At 38.5% G+C, this 27,080-nt stretch overlaps 1 protein-coding gene across 1 annotated transcript; it reads right to left on the bottom strand.

Annotated features, from left to right (window-relative positions):
• Window positions 1-3,045: 3,045 nt before the first annotated feature.
• On the bottom strand, window positions 3,046-26,582 carry PSMD12 (proteasome 26S subunit, non-ATPase 12). The gene is made up of 11 exons (XM_045837284.1): window positions 26,393-26,582; window positions 18,359-18,418; window positions 18,133-18,261; window positions 13,195-13,302; window positions 11,595-11,699; window positions 10,322-10,471; window positions 10,084-10,218; window positions 9,366-9,478; window positions 8,331-8,505; window positions 6,504-6,581; window positions 3,046-5,508 (listed from the first exon to the last, which is right to left on the bottom strand). Exons 1-11 carry the CDS (start codon window positions 26,498-26,500, stop codon window positions 5,299-5,301), a joined length of 1,371 nt encoding a protein of 456 aa, XP_045693240.1. The 5' UTR covers window positions 26,501-26,582; the 3' UTR covers window positions 3,046-5,298.
• Between the last annotated feature and the right edge of the window lie 498 nt (window positions 26,583-27,080).

Here is a 27,080-nt window from a genome sequence, read left to right on the forward strand (position 1 = left end):
AGAGCCACTATATATTTGCTTATCTGCTTTGGTCCAGAATATGTTGGTATTATCTCAATCTTGGAGGAAGAATTTATTTCCAAACTCTGACTTGCAATCCCTAAGTAGTCAGCAGAAGAAAATCACATTATCTTTCTTTTGAAATTTGCATTCTAAAAGGTGAGGGAATTGTGGTCTTGTATAGTGTTCCCATTAAGGAGAAACACTTTGAATACAATAGCTGCCCTGCATTCTTCACACAATAAAAATCAATGTGAAAGCAGCAGGAAACCAGCGGTTTAGCATTCTGGAACAAGGCATTATGTTGTGCATTTGGCAGTAGCAGACATGATATGCATTTTAAGAAACACCTTATTCCACCCTGACATTTTCTTTGCTCTTTCTAGAAGGTTAGTTAGGTCTTTTAAAGTTATCTAATCCTTTGAATACTCAAAACTTTAAATGAATACTGAAATCTTGGTTAAGTAAAATTAGTTTGCATCATATTGTGTTAACCTTTTTACTTGCTACACTTTCAAGTGACATTTAAGCATTTTTTAAAAGATATGATGAGCCCTGGCTGGTGTGGCTCAGTGGATTGAGCACAGGCCTGAGAACCAAAGGGTCACCAGTTCGATTCCCAGCCACGGCACATGCCTGGGTTGTGGGCCAGGTCCCCAGTAGGGGGCAGGTGTGAAGCAACCACACATTGATGTTTCTCTCCCTTTCTCCTTCCCTCCCCCTCTCTCTAAAAACAAATACATAAAACCAATAAATCAACAAACCAAAGATATGATGAAACCAGAGTTTTCTTTCACAGTTCAAGGAAAATGTCCAAACTTCAGGTTCACATATAAACAGGGTAGTACATTTAGGAATATTAAAACTTGAAGATGGCCCTGGCTGGTATAGCTCAGTGGATTGAGCATGGGCTGAGAACCAGAGGGTCTCCAGTTCAGTTCCCGGTTGGGGCACATGCCTGGGTTGCAGGCCACATCCCAGTATGAGGTGCATGAGAAGCAACCACACATTGATAGTTCTCTCTTCCTCTTTCTCCTTCTCTTCCCCTCTCTAAAAATAAATAAAATCTTTAAAAAAATAAAGGCTTTAAAAAAAGCTTGAAGATGATTTTTACAGCATAGTTGGTACTTATAACATATTAACTAAGGCTGCATGTACAGCAACACAGGAAAAATAAGAAAAGGTGTATCCATGACTCCTACCTTCTTTATATAGATAAAGCTGCCCCTGTTGAGAACATTATTTCTACAGCCTAAAAATAAAGTTTATGAAAACTTGGACCAGATGTCTTTTTGTGGATGTATAAATAAAATCCACTTAGCTACTTTTAATGATTCACACTGAATAATTCTTGTTCCTTATCCCAGTAATGCCAGAAGTACTTTAGATTTCTTTGGTTCTAAAGCCTTAAAAAGCCCTTCATGGGTTTCAGATACTAGACTACCTATGATGAAGACAGGAATGCCTTCTTGAATGCCATCACTTCCCTGGGATTCACGCACATGATACACGCATGCTCAAAGAGGCTGACACTTGGTCTGGTAACTGATCACGAGTGGTTTCTACCCCACTGACTGCGGGCCCCCTTGACAGTAGGTATAGGAGAACAGGAGTTCTTGAAGAATCTGTCATTATGTTCACTGGGATATGTTTCAAATATTAACTGCTTTGCCAGGAACTGTTCCTTCTCTGGTCTACCACAGCATTCCTTTGTACATACACATCCTTTTGGTTTTAAAAGTCAGTGTGTAAACTGAGTGAAGGGTACAAAGAACCTCACTGCATCATCTTTTCAAATTTTCCTGAAGCTATTTTATAAAAAAATGTTATTTATTTTTAGAGAGAGAGGAAGGGACAAAGAGATAGAAACATCAATGTGTGGTTGCCTCTTGCACGCCCCCTACCGGGGACCTGGTCTGCAACCCAGGCACGTGCTCCAACTGGGAATTGAACCAGTGACTCTTTGGTTTGCAGGCCAGCAGTCAATCCACTGAGCCACACCAGCCAGGGCTGAATCTATTTCTTAAAAGCCAATACAAAGATCTAACTGAAGGAACTGAAAACAGAACTGGTACACCCATGTTCATAGCAACACCAGTCACAATAGCCAAAAGGTGGAAACAACCTAAGTGACCATCAACAGGCAAACAAAACGTGGTACATCCACATCATGGAATGCTATTCAGCCACACAAAGAAATGTTGTGACACATGCTACAACATGGATGAACCTGGAGAACATTATGCTAAGTGAAATAAGCCAGACACAAAAGGACAAACATTGTATGATTCCCCTCACACAAAATACCTAGAGTAGGCAAATTCAGAGACAGAACGAAGTTACTGGGGGCTAGAAAGGACAAACAGGGCTCCCAAACTTATAGAGAAAAAATAGCAAGATGATGAAACTTCTGCAAATTTCAAGAGATGTCACTCAATTCTTTCAACATTGTAATTATTTAGCTCCAAGTCTGGGACAATGTTTTACACTCACTGAAAAAGCAAGAGCATTTCTCCACATCTCAGGAGAGAGAACAAAGGCACTGGAGAAGCATCACGCTGTACCACAAAGTGCACATTCACTATTTTTTCTCAGAAAAATATTTCGCAAATCCAACATAGTTCTTTTCTAGCATTTATACTGCATGTTGTCAAGAGGGGTGGGTCTCAAAGCGTAGTTTGTGGAACCAGCTGCATCGGCAACACCCAAGAACTTGTTAGAAATGAAAATCCTTAGGCCCCACCCCAGACCTACTGGATCAGAAACTCGGGTGGGTCAGTCTGAGTTGTACCTGGCCCTGCGGGTGATTCCAATGTACGACAAGTTGGACAATCACTGGTCAGGAGCACACGCAGGCATGGCCTGTCACCAATCCTAAATCAGATAGAATTCAGGGGAAAAGCCAACCACATAACGTTTGAAACTACTGTGCAAAGTGCTTTCCCACTACTGAAAAACAGGCTTCGAGAGATAACATGATTTTGAAAGAAAACTGAAAATTATCTATGGCTTTTTGTTTTAAACAGTAAGAATTAAAAAGAGAAGTAATCTTTTAAAGTATGAGTTTATTCTCCCAGTTTTCTTAAATACCCACAAATCAGTGCTTTTATTGCAGCTATGTCCAGGAATTGAAAATTTAACATAGATACGTTTATCATATATTTCATCCTTGTGAGAGAGAGAATGAAACATTACGAATTTTAAAGATGAGTTTTCCAATGATTCAGTTATAAGCACATGAAAATTGAGGATAATTACAGAAACAGCTATTGAACTCTAAAATAAAATATAAGTTATATAGAAATAAAAGGATAAAGGTGTTTTAAACAAACAAAAAACAGGCTTATCATCTCTCCTGCTGGTTAGTAACTGAATAAAAATGAAAATGAATCAAGTATTATCTTCTCCATATTTAAAATAAAGGGGCTCTATCCTTTTCATGAATGCTGGCTTTAGGTCTGAAATGTAAGATAGGATTTTAGGTTAAAAAAAAAATCTCAAATATTTTACTGCCTTGGGCTCATCGATTATTTTTGTAACACTAACAAAAGTTTAATAACTCTTAAATTTCCTTGGACAGAAAAAACAAGAAATAGATGAGCAGTTGATAAGGTCAAGTGGGACTGGGTCACTGGGACAGAGTGACAAGTGGCAGCAAATCAGGCCAAGAGCTTAGTGGAGGGTGAGCATGTTGATAAAAACCAGTGAGGGGCACCTGAGGTCTTTACAGCGGCAGATTTGGCCCAAAAGTCCAGGTTTGGCAGATACAAAGGGGAGGAGCCCCTAGGAAGATGAAGGTAATGAGAAGTTAAACTCAAATGAGTTCCAATTCAATCTGCAAATTAACAATGCAAAATTTTATTTTCTATCCTTTTCATTGAAAAGAAAACTAAAACCATATTCTTACTGCTAGCGTGAACTAATGTTTCTGAGCTTGCCACATTTTTGGTTAGTTTTTAAAGATAAGTGATAGCAGATGTTGATGTTATTAATATGACCAATACATTAAATTTCTAAAGAATAAATTTAGATTAATATATTATTATTCACAATGACTCAGCATAAATAGTAGAGGACCCGCAATTGTCCCCAGCCATGGGATCATGAAATAGGACCATTATATGGAAAATTAATTATGAGAAATGATTTTCCTCTCTCTACATTTATATTTTTTTTAAAGTAGACCTCATACTTTAGTCATTTAAACATAATTTTGAATAGCCTCCTAATATTGTTTCATTTTTCAATTTTCTCTGGAGTAAATCAAATTTTAAAAACTTCCAAAATTTGCTCATGTTAATTGATCTCAGATGTTCCTTTTGACAGTAAAACTACTTTTGTTTAATTCTGGGAAAAAAAAATGTTAATACCATTTGCTAAATGAGTGGCCTGAAGTCTTTTGGGGGGTCATTTTTTAAAGTATTTTAGATTGTTATCCAGTGTTCAAAGGAACTAATGAATTGGGAGTATTAATAATGTAATCAGACCTGTAAGTTAAAGCCACAAAGTCTTATAAAAATGACTGCGTGTTAAATTGTGCCAATACAACATCGATCAATTTTGTCAATGACTGGTCAAGTCAGGGGAAGTGGGTAAAAATACGCTTGCTGTGATTAAAACCAGTCTGACTCAAAAATAACAAAAGAAAGAAAGAAAGAAAACAGGAAGAAAAGAAAGACGTCTACAGCCTACCGTGTAGCTCCTCCATACACACTGTCTAGAAACCTTCTGCCACCACACTAAAGTACAATTCTTCACAAGTCACAACTCTATCCTGAATGTTCTTATATGTCCTATGTTCCTTTTAAAATTCCACTAAATAATTCATAGATTTACAACAGGATTTATTTTAAAAACTTTTAAAAATTAAAAAAAAAACCAAAACACTTAAATCACTACTACCCCATAAAATGTTCTGAAACACAGGTAATCATAGAAAATAAACGTGCATATATTGCTTTTATTATAATTATGGTTGTTAGCTGAATGAAAACAAGTAATAGCTAAAAAGGTTTTCAATGACAGAAAACATTTGGGTAAGTTATGACACAATTTTTTGAGCATCCAGACAACAGAAATGTATATTTTTGTACTAACTGCAAATGAAAAGTTAACAATGAAATCAGGGAGTTGAAAGGTTGTAAGGGGCCTCAAACATATTCACTATGTTTTAAATTTTAGACAAAGGAGCTGAGAATAGGAAAAAAATAACCCAACATATACACCATAACAGTCCTTTTTTTTAAATTGACTTCCAATTTGAACTCTTTTCTAAAAGCATTAAGGGCATCAAAACCCTTATTGTAGATTATGTATCATCTCCTCTTTGGCTATGAGGTGTGTAGTTTTGTTAACTAGAGACATCAATGAGTTCAGTTTCTGAGACCAGTCATTTAATAAGTTATTTGGATCCTTGGGTCTCTGGAAGTTGATAATTCCCGCCAACCTGTCTACTTTAGCAAAGATGGTCTTGTTTACGACGAGATTTGAGAGAAAAGCCTCTGACTCCTGTAAGAGAGAAAGACAAAGTACATTAAGACCAGATAATTACAGATAATAAACAGAACTTAAGGAAAGCATTTTTAAAACTCTTCATTCAAGAATATGCAAGGTTAAAATTCATTATTAATAGTTAGCAACTGCTGATTTCCTGTGTTAATGCGCTTATTTCACTGTGAGCTAGGGAATGAACAGAATCTGAGTCCACTCAGAGTCAGAGTTTAAATCTGCCTCCCTGCAATCTTAATACTGCTGGTCCTGGGGAAGGGCCTGTTGCCAGCGGCAACCTGATCTATTCGTTTCTACAATACTTCCTCCTAAAAAGGAGTATTATACAGTCAATTGTTTCCAGAAATGCTGGTTTAGAATATATACCCTGCTACTTGGCAAATACGTTGCCACGGACAAGGCACTTTGCTTCTAAGGACTCTCATACCCTCGCCCAGGAATGAGAAGAGCTAATGAACTAACTGAGGATCAAGAATCCTAACATTCGTGCTGCTTCTTTTTCAGCTAAATCGTGCCAACTACTTCTGGTAGCAGGCAAGGCTTTTGAGAACCACTGCTATCCATTTCACTTACCTCCTATCTCTGGTGCTGTACATTTTACCAACATGAAACCCAGATTTAAATACAAAACCTAACACACCTAGGGCCTTTCAGGTGAACTGCAGTCAAGTTTCCCTCATATCTTTTATTCCTACAGTTCACTTCTGGGAACATATTTAAAATCTAACAAACATATGTATTATAGAATATATAGCTTGGGCTTCAAACCAATGAAAAACTAACATATTTAAGTGAAGATTTGAACTAATGTAAATAATATTAATATAAGTTGATATTTAGACTATTCTTTGGTACTTAAGGTAGCCTGGGGAAACTATCACCAAAATTTAAAATTAAGTAAAACAAAATTGATGTTCTCACTCTATTTTTATAACTTGACTAACATTCAAAATGAATGGCTACAAATAACTCGAACAATGAGGTTTACTACTTACATCAACAGACAGATCCAGAAGTTGTGCCATCCTCTTCATTGTTATCCTCGTATAATACTTGGCCATTATTCTAATATTCTGGGGAGGGGACAGCGGGCAAAGAGGACACATAACAGTTGTCATTTGTTTTCACATCCAAACAGGTTTCGTTAAAATGTCAGGCTTAGAGCTTTTATTTTTTCCATAGCTCACCAATGGAATAATGCTAGTTCTAAACCTCATTAATAAAATGAAGTATTTAGGTATTTTGAATTCTGCAGTTATTTGTAAATTATTCTGAGTACTCTCCACAACTATCTATTTAAAATACATAGTCAAAATATAGGCTTATCTTAAATAAATTAGTGATTAAAAACTGTAACTGAACTAAAGTGTTTTTGTTAAATGCAAGAAACTAAAGTTTTTCTAATTATAACAAATGTTCAAAAGGTTAAAAATTTAAAAAATCAAGATCTCAAAACATCATTTTATCATCATTATAACTACTTAAATGTAACTTAAATTTCCTAATTTTCACTGGAAATGGTACTAAAGTTAGAGACTGATCTTTATTATCTTTTAAAATTGATTTTTATCAGAGAGAGAAGAGGGGGAGGATGAGTAGGAGAGAGAGGGAGAGGAGGGGGTGTGACACACACACACACACACACACACACACACATCAATTTGCTGTTCTACCCATCCACGTATTCATTGGCTGACTCTTGTATGTGCCCTGACCAGGGATCAAACCCACAACTCTGGTGCATCAAGACAATTGAAGTTAAGGATTATGTCTTACTCTTCCATGTGCCTTAGCACTTTGTGGTGTCTGTCTGCCACACAGAAGGCTCACAATAAGTGTGTTTGTGCCCTGGTCAGGTGGCTCAGTTAGTTGGAGCACTGTCCCGTACATTGAAAGGTTACAGGTTTGATTCCCAGTTAGGGTACCTACTCACGTTGTGGCTTTGATCCTTGGTCGAGGTGCCAATATGGGAGACAAGCCATCGATGTTTCCCTTTCCTATAAATGTTTGTTTCTCTCTCTCTCTCTCTCAAATCAATAAACATAACCCCAGGTAAGGATTTTAAAGGAAGTGTTTGCTGTATGAATGAATGTTGACATAATTCAATTTGTAGTGACATCAAAAAGATCAGTGTTCAGGTTTAAGATATGTTACCCAATCCAAAGCTATCAAGTGAGTATCAGAGAGAAAACACTCTCCCCACTCCCATTATCCCTCACATTAAAAAATTCCTGCTGGCCCTGGCTCGTGTGGCTCAGTGGATTTAGCACTGGCCTGTGAACCTAAAGGTCACCAGTCCGATTCCCAGTCAGGGCACATGCCTGGGATGTGAGCCAGGTCCCTGGTTGGGGGCAAGTAACAGGCAACCAACTGATGTTTCTTCTTCTCCCTTTCTCCCTCCCTTCCCCTCTCTCTGAAAATAAATAAATAAAATCTGAAAAAATAATTCCTTCTGGTGTATGTACTATAAAATTTTTAATGATTGCAAGGTTATCTCAAAATGAAGCATGTTAAGCCCTGGCTGGCGTAGCTCAGTGGATTGAGCGCGGGCTGGAAACCAAAGTGTCCCAGGTTCGATTCCCAGCTAGGGTACATTCCTGGGTTGCAGGCCATAACCCCTAGCAACCGCACATTGATGTTTCTCTCTCTCTCTCTCTCTCTCTCTCTCCCTCCCTTCCCTCCCTAAAAATAAATAAATAAAATCTTAAAAAAAAAATGAAGCATGTTAATACAACTGATTATCAAGCACAAAAAAAAAGTTTATGCTCAAATTTGCTAAACTTTACTTCTTAACTGCCATCTCTATCCTGCCAGATTCTTACATGTTCAACAACTCTGTTCTTCAAGTCTTTCCACCTTTTTTCACCGTCTTCTGTGTAACCAAAAACATCGGTTGCAGGACTCTCCAGAGAACCTTTTCTTAGTTCCATTCCATAGTCTTCAACAAGTGTGGACCAACGCATCAGCTCCATTGTAGTGAAAAGCTTCAGAAGATCCCTATAAATGGTATGAAACTTAATATTCCAAATCTGTAAGATAACATTCATCTAGTATAATGGCAAGGTTTTACATATCAACAAAGACTGTATTTTTAATAAATTTTTATCTGCAGGTTAAAAGTCAGGTGGATTACTATTAATATTACCAATTTTACTAACATTTTGTCCCACAGTAATTCTGAATACAGCATTCCCATACTTAACATTCTACTCTCTCCAATATTATATTTGACAATCTCTGGACTAATGACTATAAACTTTTAAATGAAAGAGATAAAAGAAAAATAGCTTAAAAAAAAAGCCCATTGTGCTTATGATGAAGTGTACACCTGTTTTATATAATAGATTTTCAGATACACTTCTGAAAAATCACAAAGCCCTAACTAACTACTGATAAAAATTTCACCAAAAGGCTAATTAAGCAAATGTTAAGATTAGCTTGAAATAAAACTTGTACTTGATAAGTGGTTTAGAATGAAGTGTGTAATAATCTCATTAAATTCTAATCCACTACTATTAAAAACATTTCACTATTATCTCTAGTTTTATTCTCTAATACAATCTATCACACAGGTGGCAAACACAAGGCCTTCGGGCCGAATCCGGCCCTCTACCTTGTTCTACCTGGCGGCAGCACCGAGCTCTCACTTAACTGTGAAGGAGCAGTTACACTTATACAGCCCTAAAATTACATTCGGCCCACTGAAGACAACCTCAAGGCTGATGTGGCCCCAGGTGAAAATGAGTTTGACACCCCTGATCTATCAGCAACCAATTAAGAAGTATTCGCTTAGGTTAATCAATTTTTAAAACAGCGCTTCTACTGAGGTATACTAAACTAATTATAAAAATACTTACTTATATTTAGGAATTTCTTCTAACTTCTTGTCACCACTTATCCGGTGAACCAAATCTGACTGTTCGTTATCAAAAGGAGCCAAGATAACATAGAGGACAACACTTTTCAAAGCCTAAAAATGTTGCATAATACAATAGATTATATGCAAGATCAGACACAAAATGAAAATTTTGGCAGGAACTGAAAAATCATGGAACAATTGTATAAGTTCATTTTTAATATTGTACTCAAAAGTCTTAGGAGAAAAAAAATCTTACACTGCTCTTCTCCTAATGTCTTTCTGTAATATTTAGTTTTCATAAATTTATTACAGTAAATCTTTGGTAACTTGAATTACTACCTTTTTTTTTTTTTACAAATGTATAAAAGTAGTTCTTATAACAAGTTAGCAGTTTAAATGTGGAAAACACATATAAGCCATTTAAAATAGTTTTTATAAAAATAATTTTCCAAAGCAAAGCTGGGTCTTTATCGGTAACCTTTGTTAGCTGGTGACCTGCTGTACATATTTTTGATAACTTACATTTCTTCCAAGGTGACAGAGTATTGCCACAATTGGTCTGAACCAGTCAAGATAAACTGAATCAACACAGTGAATACAAAGCAGCATTATAACATCGCATGTAATTACTGAAGTTAAAATTATTTCAAAATAAATTTAAAATTGCAAATTGTTTGTAATAAGTACCAATGTCAAGTAAAAGAATACATCCTTACCTGTTGCCACTTTTCACTTTCTGCCTGTATACAGGGAGTATCATATATTGCTCTGTAGTGCTTACAAATAGACAAATAGGACCCTTCATGCTGATCCAGCTGAATCATTAAGTTATAGTATTTCAACTTTAATTTCTGGGGGGGAAAAAAAGAAAGTTGACAAAATAAATTTGAGTTTATGGATTTTCCACCCCAACACTTTTAAGTGAATGTATATGAAGAAATATGTGTATTGTACCTCTGTATTTTCTTCCTGGAAGAATTTGGTGTTGATTTTCTTGCTGATGATCTGTGTGCGAATGTAATCCTTCACAGCCAGGCAGAGCCTCATTTGCTCCAAAATAAACTCCACTCGTTCTTTTTTTTCCATTGACCCATAGGTTTCCACCTAGCAGATTAAGTCCCCAAATTAATGTATAATACTTAGAAACTGCAACAAAGTCAAATACATATTAAAATAAGCACCCTTGATAAATAATAAAAACTTTCACGCATTTTGGGAGAGTGTTGACTCTAAAAAAGCTAGTTTTGTCCTGGGTGGGTAGCTTAGTTGTTTACAGCATCATCCCCAATGCCCTAAGGCTTTGGGTTTGATCTCTTGTCAGGGAACACACAAGCAGCAACCAATGAATGCATAAATAAGTAACAACAAATCCATGCTTCTTCCCCTCCCCCCACCTCTGTCCCTTCCTCTCTCTTTCTCTCTGAGATCAATTTTTAAAAAAGTTAATTTCCTCCAGCAAATTGTATAGTATTGATAAAATAAATGTTTGGGGGGTTTTTTTTGGAGTGAAGTTCTATGAATTTTAACACACTTACAAATTTGTGTAATCACCATCACAATCAGGATATAGAACAATTCAACTCATGCCCTGGCTTGTGTGGCTCAGTGGATTGAGTGCCAGCCTGAGAACCAAAAGGTCACCAGTTTGATTCCCAGTTGGGGCACACACCTGGGTTGCAAGACAGGTCCCCAGTTCGGGGCATGTGAGAGGCAACCACACATTGATGTTTCTCTCCTTCTCTCTCTCCCTCCCTTCCCTTCTCTCTAAAAACCAATAAATAACATCTTTAAAAAAATTGTCCTAAAATACGGCAAATTATGAGGCAATTTTTTGTTAAACCAATTTAGCTTAGAAAATGACTACCAATCAAATATTCATTAAGAACAAAGCCAATAATTAACTATAAATTCCTAAGGAATAAGTAAATAGTATATGAATTACTGATTTTACTTATATTCTGAGAGTCAAAATGTTCAAATAACAGCACAAAAATCAAGATTAATTCATTGATTCTAATTTTTCTTCAAAACTTCTGTAGCAGTTTAATTTATTTGGGACCACAATTACTCTATTGCCAGGTACTTGAATAACCTCACACTTTACTGCACTAGCTCTTAATTGTGGTGGTTTAGAAAAAAACAGTAAGGTGCCAAAATAAAGTATTTCCACAAGGAAATATTACCAGCTAAGATAAAGTTTCACACCCTCTAAAATGCAGCGCCTTACCTGTAACTCTTGTAAAATGGAGGCTGCCTCTTTGACGTCACCATTCTGCTCTTTGATCGTTGCTAACGTTTTAGTCAGTCGAGCACGCTCAATTTCAACATAAATCTACAAGTACAATAAACCTGTTATCATCAAAATTCCTATAGAAATGTGTTAAAAGTTAAAAGACAGAACTGAACTCTTATGCAAACTAGGTGTAGAGAATTTATCTCGCAGTCATTGTGCACTTTATCTTCCATGTGCAACAGAGCTGGGTGATGTTTTACACTCCACGATCACTAAAGTGCTTCCATAAAACATTACCTATATTGTGCAGCTTTGCTTTGAGAACCTAAATATGAAATCACTGTGTTTAATGAATTACAAAACCACCTGCTACATAACTGACACACAAAATGAAAAGTATCTTAGAAAAATTGAGCGCTGGCCTGTAAACTGAAGGTTCGCCAGTTCGATTAGCAGTCAGGACACATGCCTGGGTTGCGGGCCAGGTCTCCAGTAGGAGGTGTGCAAAAGGCAACCACATATTGATGTTTCTCTCCCTCTCTTTCTCCCTTCCTCCCCCTCTCTCTAAAAGTAAATAAAATGTTAAAAATATTGATTATTTGAAAAAATAACACCCTTTACAAATAGCTGCAATTCAACCAATCCTCTAACTCTGATTTATCTTTAAATGCAAGGCTACTTTCTTTACAAATATCTGATCTTGCTAAGCATGAAAGTTACTATCATTTTTTGTAGCTATAAATAATATCAGTGGATTTGTGACTTCCAACAAATTAAACATCAACAACCTACCTATACAGCTCACAGGGTCCGGGAAGCTAATTTTCATGCTTAGGCTGGCCCATTCAGACTCCTCATGCAGCAACCCCTGCTCCCCTCTCCACCCCCCAAAATCTAATCTCCAAAAATAACAAACTACTTACAGTTTCCTAAATGAAGTAGGTATCTCTTACTTTGATACCTTTTCCATACCTGCTGGCCCTACAGAATTTCTATTCCTTCTTAAAAAGCCTGCTCGGCCACCATCAGCTCTCTGAGGCGTCCCAGGTACCCCAGCACTGTGGGGGACTGTCAGCACACTGCTACTGTCATGACACGGCCCAGTGATTATTCCCATGACCGATCTTTTTGAGGTCACAGTGTCCCGCTCATTTGGACCTAGCACAACACAGGTACTTAATGACATCTACTGAGCTGAACTGACAGTTCAAGAGACAAAATGTTAAGTACAAGCTGAGTTTTTGGCTTCAAAACACAAAAATCTATCTAGAAAAAAACATGTCTACTACAGTCACCATTTTGTACTTGCCCTTTTTAGGGAAATGTGATATTGGGAACAGCGGGGAGAAACAGATTCTGACAAGACAGTGAAATTTTGAAGATTAACCTCATATTGCAAATACTCTAATAATGTAAGTATGACAGTGACACCTTAGCTACTATCCCAATTGTAGACTTTTCAAGCAGACCTAGGCCAGGTGAAGAATTAACCTTATTTTTATATATTAATACAAAATGTATACACATACAAGTATCTCTGAATACAAATAAGAGAGTATTTACCACTGTCAGTTGGGCCAACAAGACAACTCACCTTTCCTTCTGTAACCATTCGTAGAGTATCAATTAATCGAAGCTTGGTTGGAAGGTCTGTGATTTCCTCAACATAAGCACAGCATTGTTGAACCATTTTTGCAACAGCCTAAAATAATAAAAATCACTCATAAGCAAAATCCATTCCTCACACAGGAAAAGGAAGTATTTATTGATGGAAGTGCTGTGGTCAAATTTGGTCTCCCCAGGCAACTCAACACACTGAAATGTCTGTAAAAGAACATCATACCTCCCTGGTAGTTGAGAAGTACTGAGTCCCCAGGAATAAGTCAGTCAAGGGTAGGAAACCCTCAGGTGTAAGACTGTCCCTCCCCCACTACAACTGGTGAACTAATTACACCACAGGAAAGGGGGAGCGGCATGACTGACGACATCTATTAGGAGGCTTGCAGGGTAGCTTTTTTGAAGCCAAGCAGAAATGAATCGAAGAAAGTAAAACAGACTGAAGGTAAAATAAATAAATAAAAAGAAAGAGAAAAGCAGGGTTCACCCTGGCGATGAGAGCACTGAGACAATAACCGGCAGACAGCATGACTGAAGAAAAAAGAGTCAGTGGCAGAGTCAGGAGTAAAACAGTCCCCTCATCTGGGTAGGGAAGACGAACCATGGTCACCCATACGTGACTCAATAAAAGGTGACAAGGAAAAGGACAAGTGTCTCCTGCCCAGTTTCCTTACAGGTAATATAAGCAGGCTGGACTATATTTCCTCCAGCTCTAACATTCCAGGATAGAGGTCAGGGTCAGCAAACCTTTTCCATACATGTTTATACATTTATAGCTATTTATAAGTAAATACTTTAGACTTTGTAGGTCACAGGGTCTCTGTGACAACTATTCAAATATGTCCTTTAACTCAAAGCTGCAATAGGCAACATGTAACAAATGGGCATGGCTGTGTTCAGAAACTTTTATTTACAAAGGTGGAAGGTGGGATTTGGCCTGTGACCCATAATGATCAGAACTCTTTGTCATTAAGACAATGTTAAATTATATTACAGAAAAGTAAACACAGTATCTTGCTGTCACCTATACCTTAATAAAGCTGGAAAAAAAAATCCCATGGAATGTGTTGCCAAGATTTCCTTGAAAAACATTTAATGATCATGTAGCCCAGGTTGGACCTTTTTCTTTAAAGAAATTTTATTTGTTTATCCTCACCTGAGGACACTTTTTCATTGCTTTTAGAGAGAGAGAAACATAGATTAGTTGCTTTCTACTGGACGTCAAACCTGCAAACCAGGTATGAGCCCTGACCGGGAACCAAGCCCATAAACTTTTGGTCTACGGGACGGCGCTCCAACCAACTGAGCACACTGGTTAGGGACAGACTTTTAATTGTCTGAAAAAATTGCTGTTCAGAGACCTAGGAGTTCCAGAAATTAAGGTTTTATTATAACATATAATTCTTCCAGTAAGTGCAAGGCCCTGGGACACCTGCATCTCACAGAACACATGATCCCACTAAAATCAATGATTTCTAGAAGAGCATGCATACAACTTGGTAATTCTAAAAGCTGTGTAAAAAACACGTGAACAGAAACCAGATGGGGATAAAAGCAAAAATGAAACAAAATCATCAATATTCTAATGACACTGAACACCTTACTGTTCCATGGAAAAAATGTAGGTAAATCATTAGGGAAGTTAAGTGAGGCTTACCTCCTATGCTCAAGCAACAGTGAATTAGAAACCACTAAGCAATCTACAAAAGGTTAAGAAAAGTATTACTTTCTAAGTCTGATAAGACCAACAAAAAAGTTTAAGGTAAAAAAGCAATTATAGGAAAAGGAAAGAGGTATGTTGAGCCCCTAAGCACTCCCCACAGCTATAAAGATGAAGATACAATAGATACAATGTTAGAGCAAAAGGGCGGTCCCAATCCCAGTTCTGGGTGTATCACTGGCCAGCTCTAAGACTTAAATTCCTTTCTCCTAAAACCCTCCTCATAAACCTAATTGAAAACATTCTCTTCCTCCTTTCATATCTCTTAATACCTTTTACTACTCTCAGGTCACCTACTATATATTGTCGTGTGTGTATAGTTTTTAAAAAATCTTAGGCCCTGGCTGGTGTGGCTCAGTGGCTTGAGCGCCAGCCTGTGAACCAAGGGGTTGCCAGTTCAATTCCCCAATCAGGGTACATGCCTGGGTTGCATACCAGGTCTCCAGTGTGTGTGTGTGGGGGGCACACGAGAGGCAACCACACATTGATGTTGCCCTCCCTTTCTCCCTCCCTTCCCTTCTCTCTAAAAATAAATAAAATCTTTTAAAAAAATAAAAATAAAAAATCAATCTTAGGATACTTGTTAAAGTACGTACTATGATCACTTGTGACTTACATTCTGTACTAAATTAGTCCTGGCTGGTGTGGCTCAGTGAAGTGAGTGCCTGTCTGCAAACCAAAGGGTCGCTGGTTTGATTCTCAGTCAAGGCACATGCCTGGGTTGTGGGCCAGGTCCCCAGCAGGGGGCATGTGAGAGGCAACCACACATTGATGTTTCTCTCCCTTTCTTTCTCTCCCCTTCCCCACTCTCTAAAAATAAATAAATAAAATTTTTAAAAATTAGTCTATTCTGTACTAAATTATATGTTTCTTTACATTTTAAGAGCTGTATATATAAATTTCAGTTTCTCCATAAGTAACAGAATTAAATAGTCCCTAAACTAGCTCTGAAATTTTATGACTCTATGAAATTAAATCTGAATTTGAGGACACATGCTCTGAACTGTAGTAATATTATATAAAACACATATTTTTATTTCATCCAGGTTTTCCCAAAACTAAGGGCAAAGTAGCCTTAGAAATCATGTAGCCCTTTCAAAGTTGTCCTACTGAAAGCAAGTCTAGAAAATCCGAGGAAGATGATGGTTTATCTGTTCATCTCTCAACCACTCAGTGATAATTTCTCAAAACACAGAACTGATCACCAAAAGGCATATTTAAATGAATTTCACATTCACACATACTAGAATGCCTCAATTAAATCTATTAAATTATGACAAAAATTTTGTTGATTTTAAAAAACATTTTTATTTATTTTTAAAGAGAGGGGAAAGGCAGAAGAAAAAAAAACAGAAACACTGATGTGCAAGAGAAATATTGATCAGCACACCCACATCTCCAACTCCGGACCTGGCCTGCAACCTAGGCATGTGCCCCAACTGGGAATCGAACTGGCGACCTCTAGGTCTGCAGAATGATGCCCAACCTACTAAGCCACACCAATCAGGTCTTATTTACTGATTTAAGAGAAACATCAATTTCTTGTCCCACTTATTTATGCATTCACTGGTTCATTCTTGTACGTGCTCTGACCAGGGATCAAACCCATAATGTTGGTATATCGGGATGATGCTCTAACCAACTGAGCTACCCATCCAGGGCAAATCTATTAAATTCTAAACAGTGAATATTAAATGCATGCAAACTTATCTAAAAATAAAACAAAACAGAAAACAATCATAGCAACTTTATTTTTTACAAAACATAATTTAACCCACTAAGCTCACTCTAGCAGCAGACTAATAAAATAAGAGATTTGGATAAGCACCTTGTATTTCTGTTTTTGGTTTCACTACTAACCTGTTTTACAATGTCATTTCCTTTATCATCTGAAAGCAAAAACTAAAAACCCAGAAGCTACTCAGGAAACAAGTAACATTTTAAAATGAGACAGAAATATGAAAAGTGGTATCTACTTCTACAGAAGACCATTTAAATAAATATATCTCAAGCAGAAAAGGGAAGCAGTAAAGAAAAATCTAGCTTCACAAAAATACCCTAAGAAAATACACTTAACCTTTAAATAAAATAAGTATTTAAAATAATATCTGAAATGGCTTCCAAAGTAGTTTTAATATTAAGTGTTTAATACAAGACACATGAGGCTCACAAGCATTTCCAGCGTAGCCTCTGGTTACCCACTGAGACAACTCAGAGTGGCCAGTGAGCCCAGCCCACCTACAAGGAAGTGCTGCAGGTGGCCACGCCATGGAGTGCCTTGATAAAGTGATGCTGAGCCAATGTCAGAAATGGAAGTTCATTAGCATCTACCCTGAAGACTCTCCTGTTCTTCACAGCTTGAAAGATCACTGTACCTATTGGGTTATATTTTATCACTAACTCTTATGTCGTTTTTTTAAAAATTTAATTAATTTATTTTTAGAGCAGTGAAGGGAAGGAGAAAAAGAGGGAGAGAAACATCAATGTGTGGTTGCCTCTCATGTGGCCCTTACTGGGGACCTAGCTTGCAACCTAGGCATGTGCCCTGACTGGGCAGTGAACCAGCAACCCTTTGGTTCGCAGACCGGCACTCGATGCACTGAGCCACAGCAGCCAGAGCTAAATCTTATGTTTTTGAAGGTAGCTTTGGGATTTCCAATAGGGACAACTTTTTTATGCTGCTTTTGCTGCAGTGGTTGCCATTCACGTGGTGTGGGCCCTCTTTGTCTACATGGCCTGGAGTGAAGGTTCAAGACAATGGCGTGAAGGAAAACAGAATCAAAATGAACATCGTTCTGGATAGTATTAAACTGATTTTTAAAATGGGAAATGTGTCCAGGATACTGATGATTTCAATAAAGTCGAAAGAACATATTAAAAATAAAAAAATAAAAGACACATGATTAAGTAAATTATAGATGATCAGCTTCATGAATTATAATAATCATTTAAAATAATATGAAAACGCTATGGAACAACAGCATTTGGAAATAGAACAACACCCTCACTACAATTTTATAAAAATATCCAAATAAGAAGAAACAAAAATAAAAGTGGTTATGAGAATATGGACAGAATTTTCAAACTCTCTAGAATGTTACAGTGTTGATTTAACAGATTTAAAACAGATTCACAGAAGGGTTTTCTAAAAGCCCTTATTTAAGTGTTGTTGTTTTTGAGCAATCACAAACTTACTTGTTTTAACTGACTCCGTCTTTTCGACAAAAGCATAATATTTTCATTAAGCAAATCCCATTCTTTAGCCTCATAGCACATCTTCACTACTGCAACTAAGATACGAGATGTAGACACCATATCAGAAGCCTGTAAAGATGAAAATGCATTGAAAGTTAATGGAACCATATTAAATGAAATTATTGCTAACTGTGGTAACTTGAGGTTTTCACTATAAGCTACTCACAGTACGGGTCTGTTTTTCCAAAGAGAGCAGGGTTTCAATGACTTCTTGAAGTCTTCCTTCCTAAAACAAAAGATTAAAATGAACAATGAAAACATCACCACCAACACAAAACCAAATAACTAGTCTAAAATTTCCAACTTGGGGCCCATAAGCTATCTTTAATGTTCCAAAATACCTAAGAGAAATTAAATTCAGAACAACAATGATTTAATGCCTGAGCAAAACATCAAGAGTTTGTTTTGGATTCTAACTTATCAACTCAGTATAGCAGTATCTGTTTATCTGGTTCTAAACAGATATTCTTAACTGGCAACCACATGTGTACTTAAAGAATAAAAATGGGAAAAAGAATGGTTCTTTATAAATTACCATAACAAATATATTTTTTAAATTTTTTTAAAAGGTTTTATTTATTTATTTTTAGAGAGAAAAGCGAGGGAGATAGAGAGAGAAACATCAATGTGCAGTTGCTGGTGGCCATGGCCTGCAACCCAGGCATGTGCCCTGACGGGGAATCGAATCTGCGACACTTTGGTTCACAGTCCGCACTCAATCCACTGAGCTATGCCAGCCAGGGCTAACAAATATTTTAAAACATGAAATTTTGAGGAGAAATAAAAAGGATATTTGGTGGCAAAAAGGTAGGAAACTCTGATTAAATTACCAGAGACTTTAAAAATAAATAATTGTGCTGAAAAGAAATGAAGCCCTCTTGGCAGCAGCCACACTTGCCCTACCAAAAGTCATGCTTTTAAGCAGATACTGATCTAAATGAAATACATCCCTTTTTGCCTACTAATAATAAGCTCTACCTCATAAGCAAAACAGAAACATCCTCCCTGGGACACATTAAGAAATGAAAGTTGCCCTGGCTGGCGTAGCTCAGTGGATTGAGCGCGGGCTGGGAACCAAAGTGTCCCAGGTTCGATTCCCAGCTAGGGTACATTCCTGGGTTGCAGGCCATAACCCCCAGCAACCGCACATTGATGTCTCTCTGTCTCTCTCTCTCTCTCTCTCTCTCTCTCTCTCTCTCTCTCTCTCTCTCCCTTCCCTCCCTAAAAATAAATAAATAAAATCTTTGGGGGGGGGGGGAAGAAATGAAAGTTAACAGCCCTGGCTGGTGTGGCTCAGTGGATTGCATGCAGCCTGCGAACCAAAGGGTTGCTGGTTCGATTCCCAGTCAGGGCACATGCCTGGGGCCAGGTCCCCAGTAGGGGGTGCAAGAGAGGCAACCACACACTGATGTTTCCCTCTCTCCCCTTCTCTCTAAAAATAAATAAATAAATAAATTCTTTTTTAACATGTTTATTTTTATTTATTTATTAAAGATTTTTTAAATTTATTTTTAGAGAGAGAAAGGAGGGAGGGAGAGGGAGGGAGAGAGAGAGAGAGAGAGAGAGAGAGAGAGAGAGAGAGACATCAATGTGTGGTTGCTGGGGGCTGTGGCCTGCAACCCAGGCATGTGCCCTGATTGGGAATCGAAACTGCGATGCTTTGGTTCGCAGCCTGTGCTCAATCCACTGAGCTATGCCAGCCAGGGCTAGTAAATAAATTCTTAAAAAAAAAAAAAAGAAAGTAATAAAATTCAAACAACATAAACCTAAATGATAATACACTGGGACTAAAATAAGCCATCCTATTAAGAACCACACATTTTGATAAAACCAACCCACAGCACAAAAACTGCATTTCCAATACTGATATTAATAACAACGAACTGAAAGCTATGAGGAGTGTTTTATTTAGAAATTGTTCTTCTAACCGTAAATGGAAAAAAATTTTTTTTATTTTAGTGATATTCATGGATGGCACATGAGTACTCTTTTACTGATAAAAAATAAAACCTTATTAAACAGCTTTTGAATTAAGGGCACAAATAATGTTTGGACTTTTCAAAAATACTGTTTCTATATTTGCCAAGATAACTTTTAAACTATGAATTTCCTTTTTTCTTTTTAAAGATTTTTTTTTAATTTATTTTCTGAGAGAGGGGAAGGGAGAGAGAAAGAAAAGGAGAGAAAGAAACATTAACCTGTACAAAAAAGATGCATCTATCGGTTGCCTCTCACAGGCCCCCACCTGGGGGGACCTGGCCCGTAACCCAGGCGTGTGCCCTGACGGAATCAACCTGGTGACCTTATGGTTCTCAGGCTGGCTCTCAATCCACAAAGCCACACCAGCCAGGGCTAAACTATGAATTTTCTGTGCAGCAGGATATGTACTTTGCAAAGCCACTGTTTGAACTTACTTTAATTGAATCTGAAACATACGTGATTAACATTTTAACAATGTTTCCTATGCAAAGGGGAGAACCAGTTCTCAAAGTTCTATAGATTCATATATACAATAAATGCCCGCTAAATGTCCACCAGAGGAAAAGAACAAAAGGCAAATCTATAAATTCTCTAAAGGCTAATAAATCATAAAATAAAATAAAAAAACATCAGAACTGAAAATACTGCTAGACATTATTTAATTCAATCGTCTTACTTTCGAGGAAAAGAACTGAAGGCCAAACAACTCAGCCACAAAACCAACCAGCAGAACCAGAGCCCAGGGCCCTTGGTTCCTGGTCCAATTTTTCCTTCCCTTCACTACACTATATTAGTTTAAACTATATACCTTTGCTTTGATCAAAGTAATCATCACTGGGAAATGGTTACCGTCTGGCAACAAAATGTAATGTGAAATAGTTTAAATGTGAAATAGCTGTTTATTCATGGTCACCTCTTGTCACATTTGCAATTACTGTTATTTATATGACTGATCAATACAATATAGTGTATATAACATTCAAATTCAGAACTATGATTTTTACTTTTATTTTTTTAAGACTTCATTTATTTTTAGAGAGGAAGGGAGGGAGAAAGAGGAGAGAAAACATCGATGTGTCCGAGTTGCCTCTCACACACCCCCAACTAAGGACCTGGCCCAAAACCCAGACATGTGCCCTGACTGGGAATCAAACCAGGGACCCTTCAGTTTGCAGGCCAGGGATCAACCCACTGAGCCACACCAGCCAGGGCCAAACTCAGAACTATGGCTGTTAAAGAACTGAACCCTACATGTGAAGGAATAACACACTGCTCTAGAGCAATGGTCTGCATGTATCAATGAAACATTAAATGTTACCTTTTCAAAAAGATGTTCTTGACTAATGCTCTCTCAAATCAAGTCACTCAGCACCTCCTCTAACACTCAAGCCCAATGAATTTCTGTTTTGCCATGACCCCAAATTCTATTCTATCTTAATGTTTACTGTCTTTGTAATCTCACTAGAATACAAACTCTTAAGAGTAGGGTTAGTGTCTATACTGTCGATCAGTGCAGTTCAGTGCTCTGCATCTGGACAAGCATACATTGCTTTTGTAGATATTGTGGTGCATCCCCTTATACTTGTGCCAGTTATTAAAGTGCATGTCTTGCCTTCTAAGTGGTAAGTTCTTTTAGGGCTGGACCTTGCTTAGTTAATTGTTATTTCCCTTGCACCAACTGCACATATCGACACTGACCTGAACTAGTAGTCAGTTGACCTTAATGGCTTAAAATTTCTGATTCTTAGTGTCACAGCAAGTAGGATGTGACAGGTTATATAGCTAATAATTTGGTGCTATTTGAGGGACACTACCATCAACTTCATTAAATACAACTCCCAATTCTCTACCCACCGCCCCCCATCCCATCTTCCAGGTTCAATCCCATGGCTAAACATCTTCCTTTCCTATCTAATTAGATAGTTCCTGAAGTGCCACCTCCTCAATTCTGCCTTTCAACTCAGAGAGAAGCAAGATGGCCAGAGCTATCAAAACCAAGTTGGAACATGTGACTTTTGTGAATCATTTTTCTCATTAAAACATTCCTTGAAAATGAGGTAAATGACTACGGAGTTTGTTTAACATCAGTACATGTTGGGTATCTGTAAGTTCTGTGTATCTGTGTCCATCCTTTAACTCCTAAATGGATCCAATCTTTTAATGATTTGTTAAATAATCTAAACAAGAAAAAGCAAATAAGAAGTTACCACAGATAGCTGAGATTTAGTGCCAATCCAACACTTTAAATGAACTGTTTGTTAAGTGGGTCTTTGTCCAAGCTGCTAGCCATCAGTAAACTCTTCTACACTTCACTTCCTCTTTATTTTTAATACTAACCTTGAGAAGAGGCTGCAGGTGACCAAATGAAATGAAAAGACACCAAGAGAAAGGAGAACCAAGGGATATATTCAATTTAATAACTCAAGTAGTCCTCAAATAACCATATAGCACATATACCATCATCAAAAAGGAGAGAGGGAATCCTTTGTGTATTAAGAACTGCTAAATGTTCCATCTTTACAGTTTAGAAAAGGCCTTCTTTGGATTAATTTTTAACTCCCTGAAACAACGGTAAAGGAGAAAGCATTAGCAAAAACTGGTATCACTTTTATTATCTCACCGACCTAAGGTAGGATCCTCGAATACCAAAGACACAACAGAATGTAATGGTTAAAAACGAAGGCTCTGCAGCCAGACTGCTTCGGAACAAATCCCAGCCCTACCACTGCGTTACCTTGAGCAAGACACCCTCTCTGACTCGCAGTTTTCTCTTTAGTGAGATGGGCATAATAATAGTTCCTAGTCCACAGGGTTGGTGTAACGATTAATGTGATATCTATGAAGATATGCTGGAACACAGTATGAACATAATCATCATCATAATAGTTAACACTATGTAGAACTTACACAGCAATAAATGTTGGTTATTATTGCTATCTGCTAGGTGAGTGTCAGAACACAGAAACAGAATTCTATTAGGTCGTAATTGTAGGAGATCTGAATGGCCTGGATTTGACAATTTGACCACCCCGGTCTAGACTTCAGTCTACCTTTTGAAGGCTTTTGCTACGTGTGCGTATCTTTTTTACCTGATATATCTTTATTAAAGCCTCTATACACATGTAATTTCCATCTCTGAATGTCTTTTACATTAAAAATAAAAAGTTTCTTAAGCAAAGTAAGCACAAAAGTGATAGTCCCTGTTACAAAAAAGAACACTCTCCATGTTCCCAGAGACCTGAGCTTGACCTGGCTCTGCTGTGGTCCTTGGATAAACTGCTTTAGCTGCCTGAACCTTAGTTTCCTCACAAGTAAAATGAAAATAAAACTTTTTTTTCAGCTTTATTACTGTGTTCAAAGTAAAAAATATGCCCTGGCTGGTGTAGCTCAGTGGACTGAGCACGGGCTGCGAACCAGTTCGATTCCCAGTCAGGGCACATGCCTGGGTTGCAGGCCAGGTCCCCAGAGGGGGCCATGTGAGAACCAACCACACATTAATGTTTCTCTCCCTCTTTCTCCCTCCCTTCTCCTCTCTTTAAAAGTAAATAAGTAAAATCTTTAAAAATTAAAAAAATTATGCATGCTAACATGTTCCATATATTCTAATGCAGACATGCAATGCTAAATCAGTATTTCCTTATGTTTGGCAGAATGGTTATAAAAAACTATAAAACAATGAATAAATAGCAAATCAGAGAGACATACCATTTAAAAAGTTAACTAGGACTATATGACAACCATTTGTTTTTAACCTAATCCAAAGGTTAAAAACTGTGGGTCTGTATGAATAAAAAATGTACACCCTACCACCTCCAAGTCCCACCCCTACCCCCACAAAAGCAATTCACTTCTACACACTTGTTTTGTCCCACTGGTATGCTGGCTTTAAAAAACAAAACAGAACAACCAGAATTCAAATGCCTTTAATTTTAAACATTTCCATTCCACCTGACAACTTAAAAGGCCATCTGGTTTTTGAGTTGCAAATCCTTCAACTGTCTTGGACATAACAACAATGTCCTGAATAAATGCCATACATGTAATCACTAGGTAGCAGTGAAATAGTATTTTCTTACTGGCCTCTAACCTATTCGAGGGCAATAGCTTTGACTAGTAATCTTTACCCCCCACAATGCTTAGTGCCGACTAGGTCTTGCACACAGCAGACTGTCAGAACACATGGGTAAAAGGAAGATTTTTTTCCCAGGTCTCAGTTCTACAACAGCTGTACTTCTTTAAAGCTAATGGTTTCTTCCTATGGACAATGTCACTCTATTAGTTCCAAAGTGGTGGTTCAGGGGCTGCCTTTGGCCTGTAGGTAAGTTTCATTTGATCTACATGGTAGTGACTCGGGTACTATTTTAAAACAGATTACTGTCCAGTTTCTAAATACGGAGGCATTTCATATATGAATCCATGTTCCTGATTTTCTCCCTCAAAATAGGAGAATTAACAAGGCTTGGCCTTCATCCCCAATTGGCAAAGATTAACTGGAGGGGTAGAGTTACTGCTCTTTTCCCTGGGCAGGTGTTTAGAAGTTCAGGGTTTCCTCACACGAGGCCCTCTAGGCTGGGCAGCATGGTGAGAGCGCAAGCTTTAGAATCCGTCTGCCCGGGTCTGCATCCTGGCCCCATCACTTCAGTAGCGGTAAGACCTCGGAGTGTGTGACTTAACTCCTCCTAGCCTGCTGTCTGTGAAGTAAGAATAGTAATACCCATCACACAGGGCTACAGCGAGCAGCGAATAAGTTAATGCATGTAAGCACTAGGAAGAGTGCCTGGCACTGCAGAAATGACTCAGTGAATGGTGGCTACTGTTATCCCTCTGGCACTGCAGGTGTTTGAATTCTCCAACCCTTAAGTAACAAATGATGTTTCTTTACACTCTCTGCTAGAAATCTCAGAGATGAACTTATGGCTCCCTCCATCAAGTGCACTGTCCCTGAGAAATACAGGTGTGTCAACATCATCTATCCCTATCCTTGTTTTTTTGTAAAGTCTCATTAAATTTTTTTTGAGAGGCCTTAAAAAGGTGTCTTTCTAAGACTAAATGTGAAGTAAGTGCCCTCCTCCTGCCCCTGAACTTGCTGCACTTTAATGTACTTATTTGGTAAGCTCTTTAGGGACAAAAACGTCCTTATGAGTGAATGCACCCCAGGTGAATAACAATAAAAATCTGCAAGTGGAAACTGATCAAAGAATTTGTTAAGGCCTGAGCATGATGAGGCCTTAGAGCAACAGCCCATGATGTCGCTGACTCAAAAACCACCCTTCCCCTCCCATGTCAGCTAAACCGAGTCTTGAATCCCTGGCTCTACCTATTAATAACCGTAACGTTGGACAAGTAACTCTTGAGCCTTGGTTTCTTTACATGTAAAACGATACACAAAGTTGCCTGATACACAGTAGGGGGTGCGATAATGCTTGGACCAAGTTAGGTTTCTATCCTATGGGAGATAGGCAATGGAGCTAACCTACTGTTCAAGACCTCCTCTAATTAGGCTATTCTGCACTTTAGTGCCTATGTGTCTTATGTAGTTCCCGCTAAAGGAATGACCTTTTCCCCACTCAACCTTATTCATTCTTCCAGGTCCAACACAAACATGAGCTTCTCGGTAAACGCTTCCCTTATCCCACCAGTAAGAAGGAAGAGCTGCCTTCCGTATTACAAGAACACTTTACTCATTATTGTCGGGCACAGACCACCCTGCAGGACTTGTCTAATTCATTACGTACACGAGCTCCTCCTGGACAGAAATCCTGTGTTAATCATCTCGTACTATCACTTTCCTGCCCCTTTTCCTGGCCAAAGGCCAAGCACATTGCCGTGATCCACAAACAGCTTGACATAAACCAATTCAGCAAGAGCAGAACGAAACTCCCTGATCTAGCCTGAATGCTGAAGCGGCCTTTTAACCCCTGCGAAACTACTAAAGTAAGCGTTAAGCAGTATCCAAGGAAACGCAGAAAGTAGTATCCAGCCCCAACTCCTGCGGGTAGGAAGTGACCATCTGTCCTGAGAAGGGTCTGCAGAGCTGTACGCATCATCGTACCCCGCCTGGCATCCCCCTGATCAGGCAGACTTGGGGTGTCCCACTCAGACAGGCCCAACCTGGGCTGGGGATGCGCGGTCCAGCCCTCAGGCCCCCTGAGGCCTAAGCAGCCTCCGCGCCGTGACTCAGCCCGTGGCGCCCGCCAACAGACAACCGGCCTCCCCTCACCTTGGCCAGCTTCTCGCACTCGGGCAGACGCTGATCCACCGTAGCGCTGTAGTCCACCTCCATCTTGACGATGCGCCCATCAGCCCGCTCCGAGCCGCCGTCCGCCATGGTCCCTGCCTGAGCGTCCCTTGCTGTCCCCCTGCCTCAGCCACCACTCGTCACCCACACCGGAAGCTGCCTGCGCACCGGCTCAGGCAGTGAGTCGGCAGCTCGCGCGAAGGACCCCACGAGGCCCCCTGTGCCGGCCGCCAATCAGGCAGTGTCGGGGACAACCCTTAGGGCGGAGCTCGCCCACGTCCGGTTTTGGATGATAGTGTGGTATCGAAAATTTGCGGTGAGAATATCCAGTGTAATAGAGTAGGCTGTCCCGTATATTCTTACACCCCTGTTTTGAAATGTTACGATATCTCAGAGCGGTGGGCAAGTCTCGGTTTTCTCATCTCTATAGGAGCAGGCTGAAATAAGTCCTAAAGAAAACAGTTGTAAGGTTTTATCTGGTTGAGAATCTTGGTGCCTTAATCTGTGGGGTCTCTGAAAGCTTATAAACAAAGATAAGGCAGCGGCTCAAGTAAAGTATTTTTGGTTTTCGTTTTTACTGTAACGTACTACAGTTGGTAACAATCGTTGGAAAGACATTTTATTTGCTTGCCCTGTAGGATCCTTGAGGACACAAATGAGATCATGTATG

Source organism: Phyllostomus hastatus, unplaced genomic scaffold (assembly GCF_019186645.2).
Source record: "Phyllostomus hastatus isolate PE091 unplaced genomic scaffold, TTU_PhHast_1.1 phas_contig_210, whole genome shotgun sequence".
Lineage (NCBI taxonomy): Eukaryota > Metazoa > Chordata > Mammalia > Chiroptera > Phyllostomidae > Phyllostomus > Phyllostomus hastatus.

What these genes read in the sequence shown, in the direction of transcription:
- PSMD12 (XM_045837284.1), bottom strand. Translation starts at nt 26,500, where the DNA reads ATGGCGGACGGCGGCTCGGAGCGGGCTGATGGGCGCATCGTCAAGATG. An exon ending in TCCAGGAAGAAAATACAGAG is followed by an intron (nt 10,219 to 10,321) that starts GTACAATACACA and finishes TTTCCCCCCCAG; the next exon opens with AAATTAAAGTTGAAATACTA. An exon ending in AGAACAGAGTTGTTGAACAT is followed by an intron (nt 6,582 to 8,330) that starts GTAAGAATCTGG and finishes TCCCCTCCCCAG; the next exon opens with AATATTAGAATAATGGCCAA.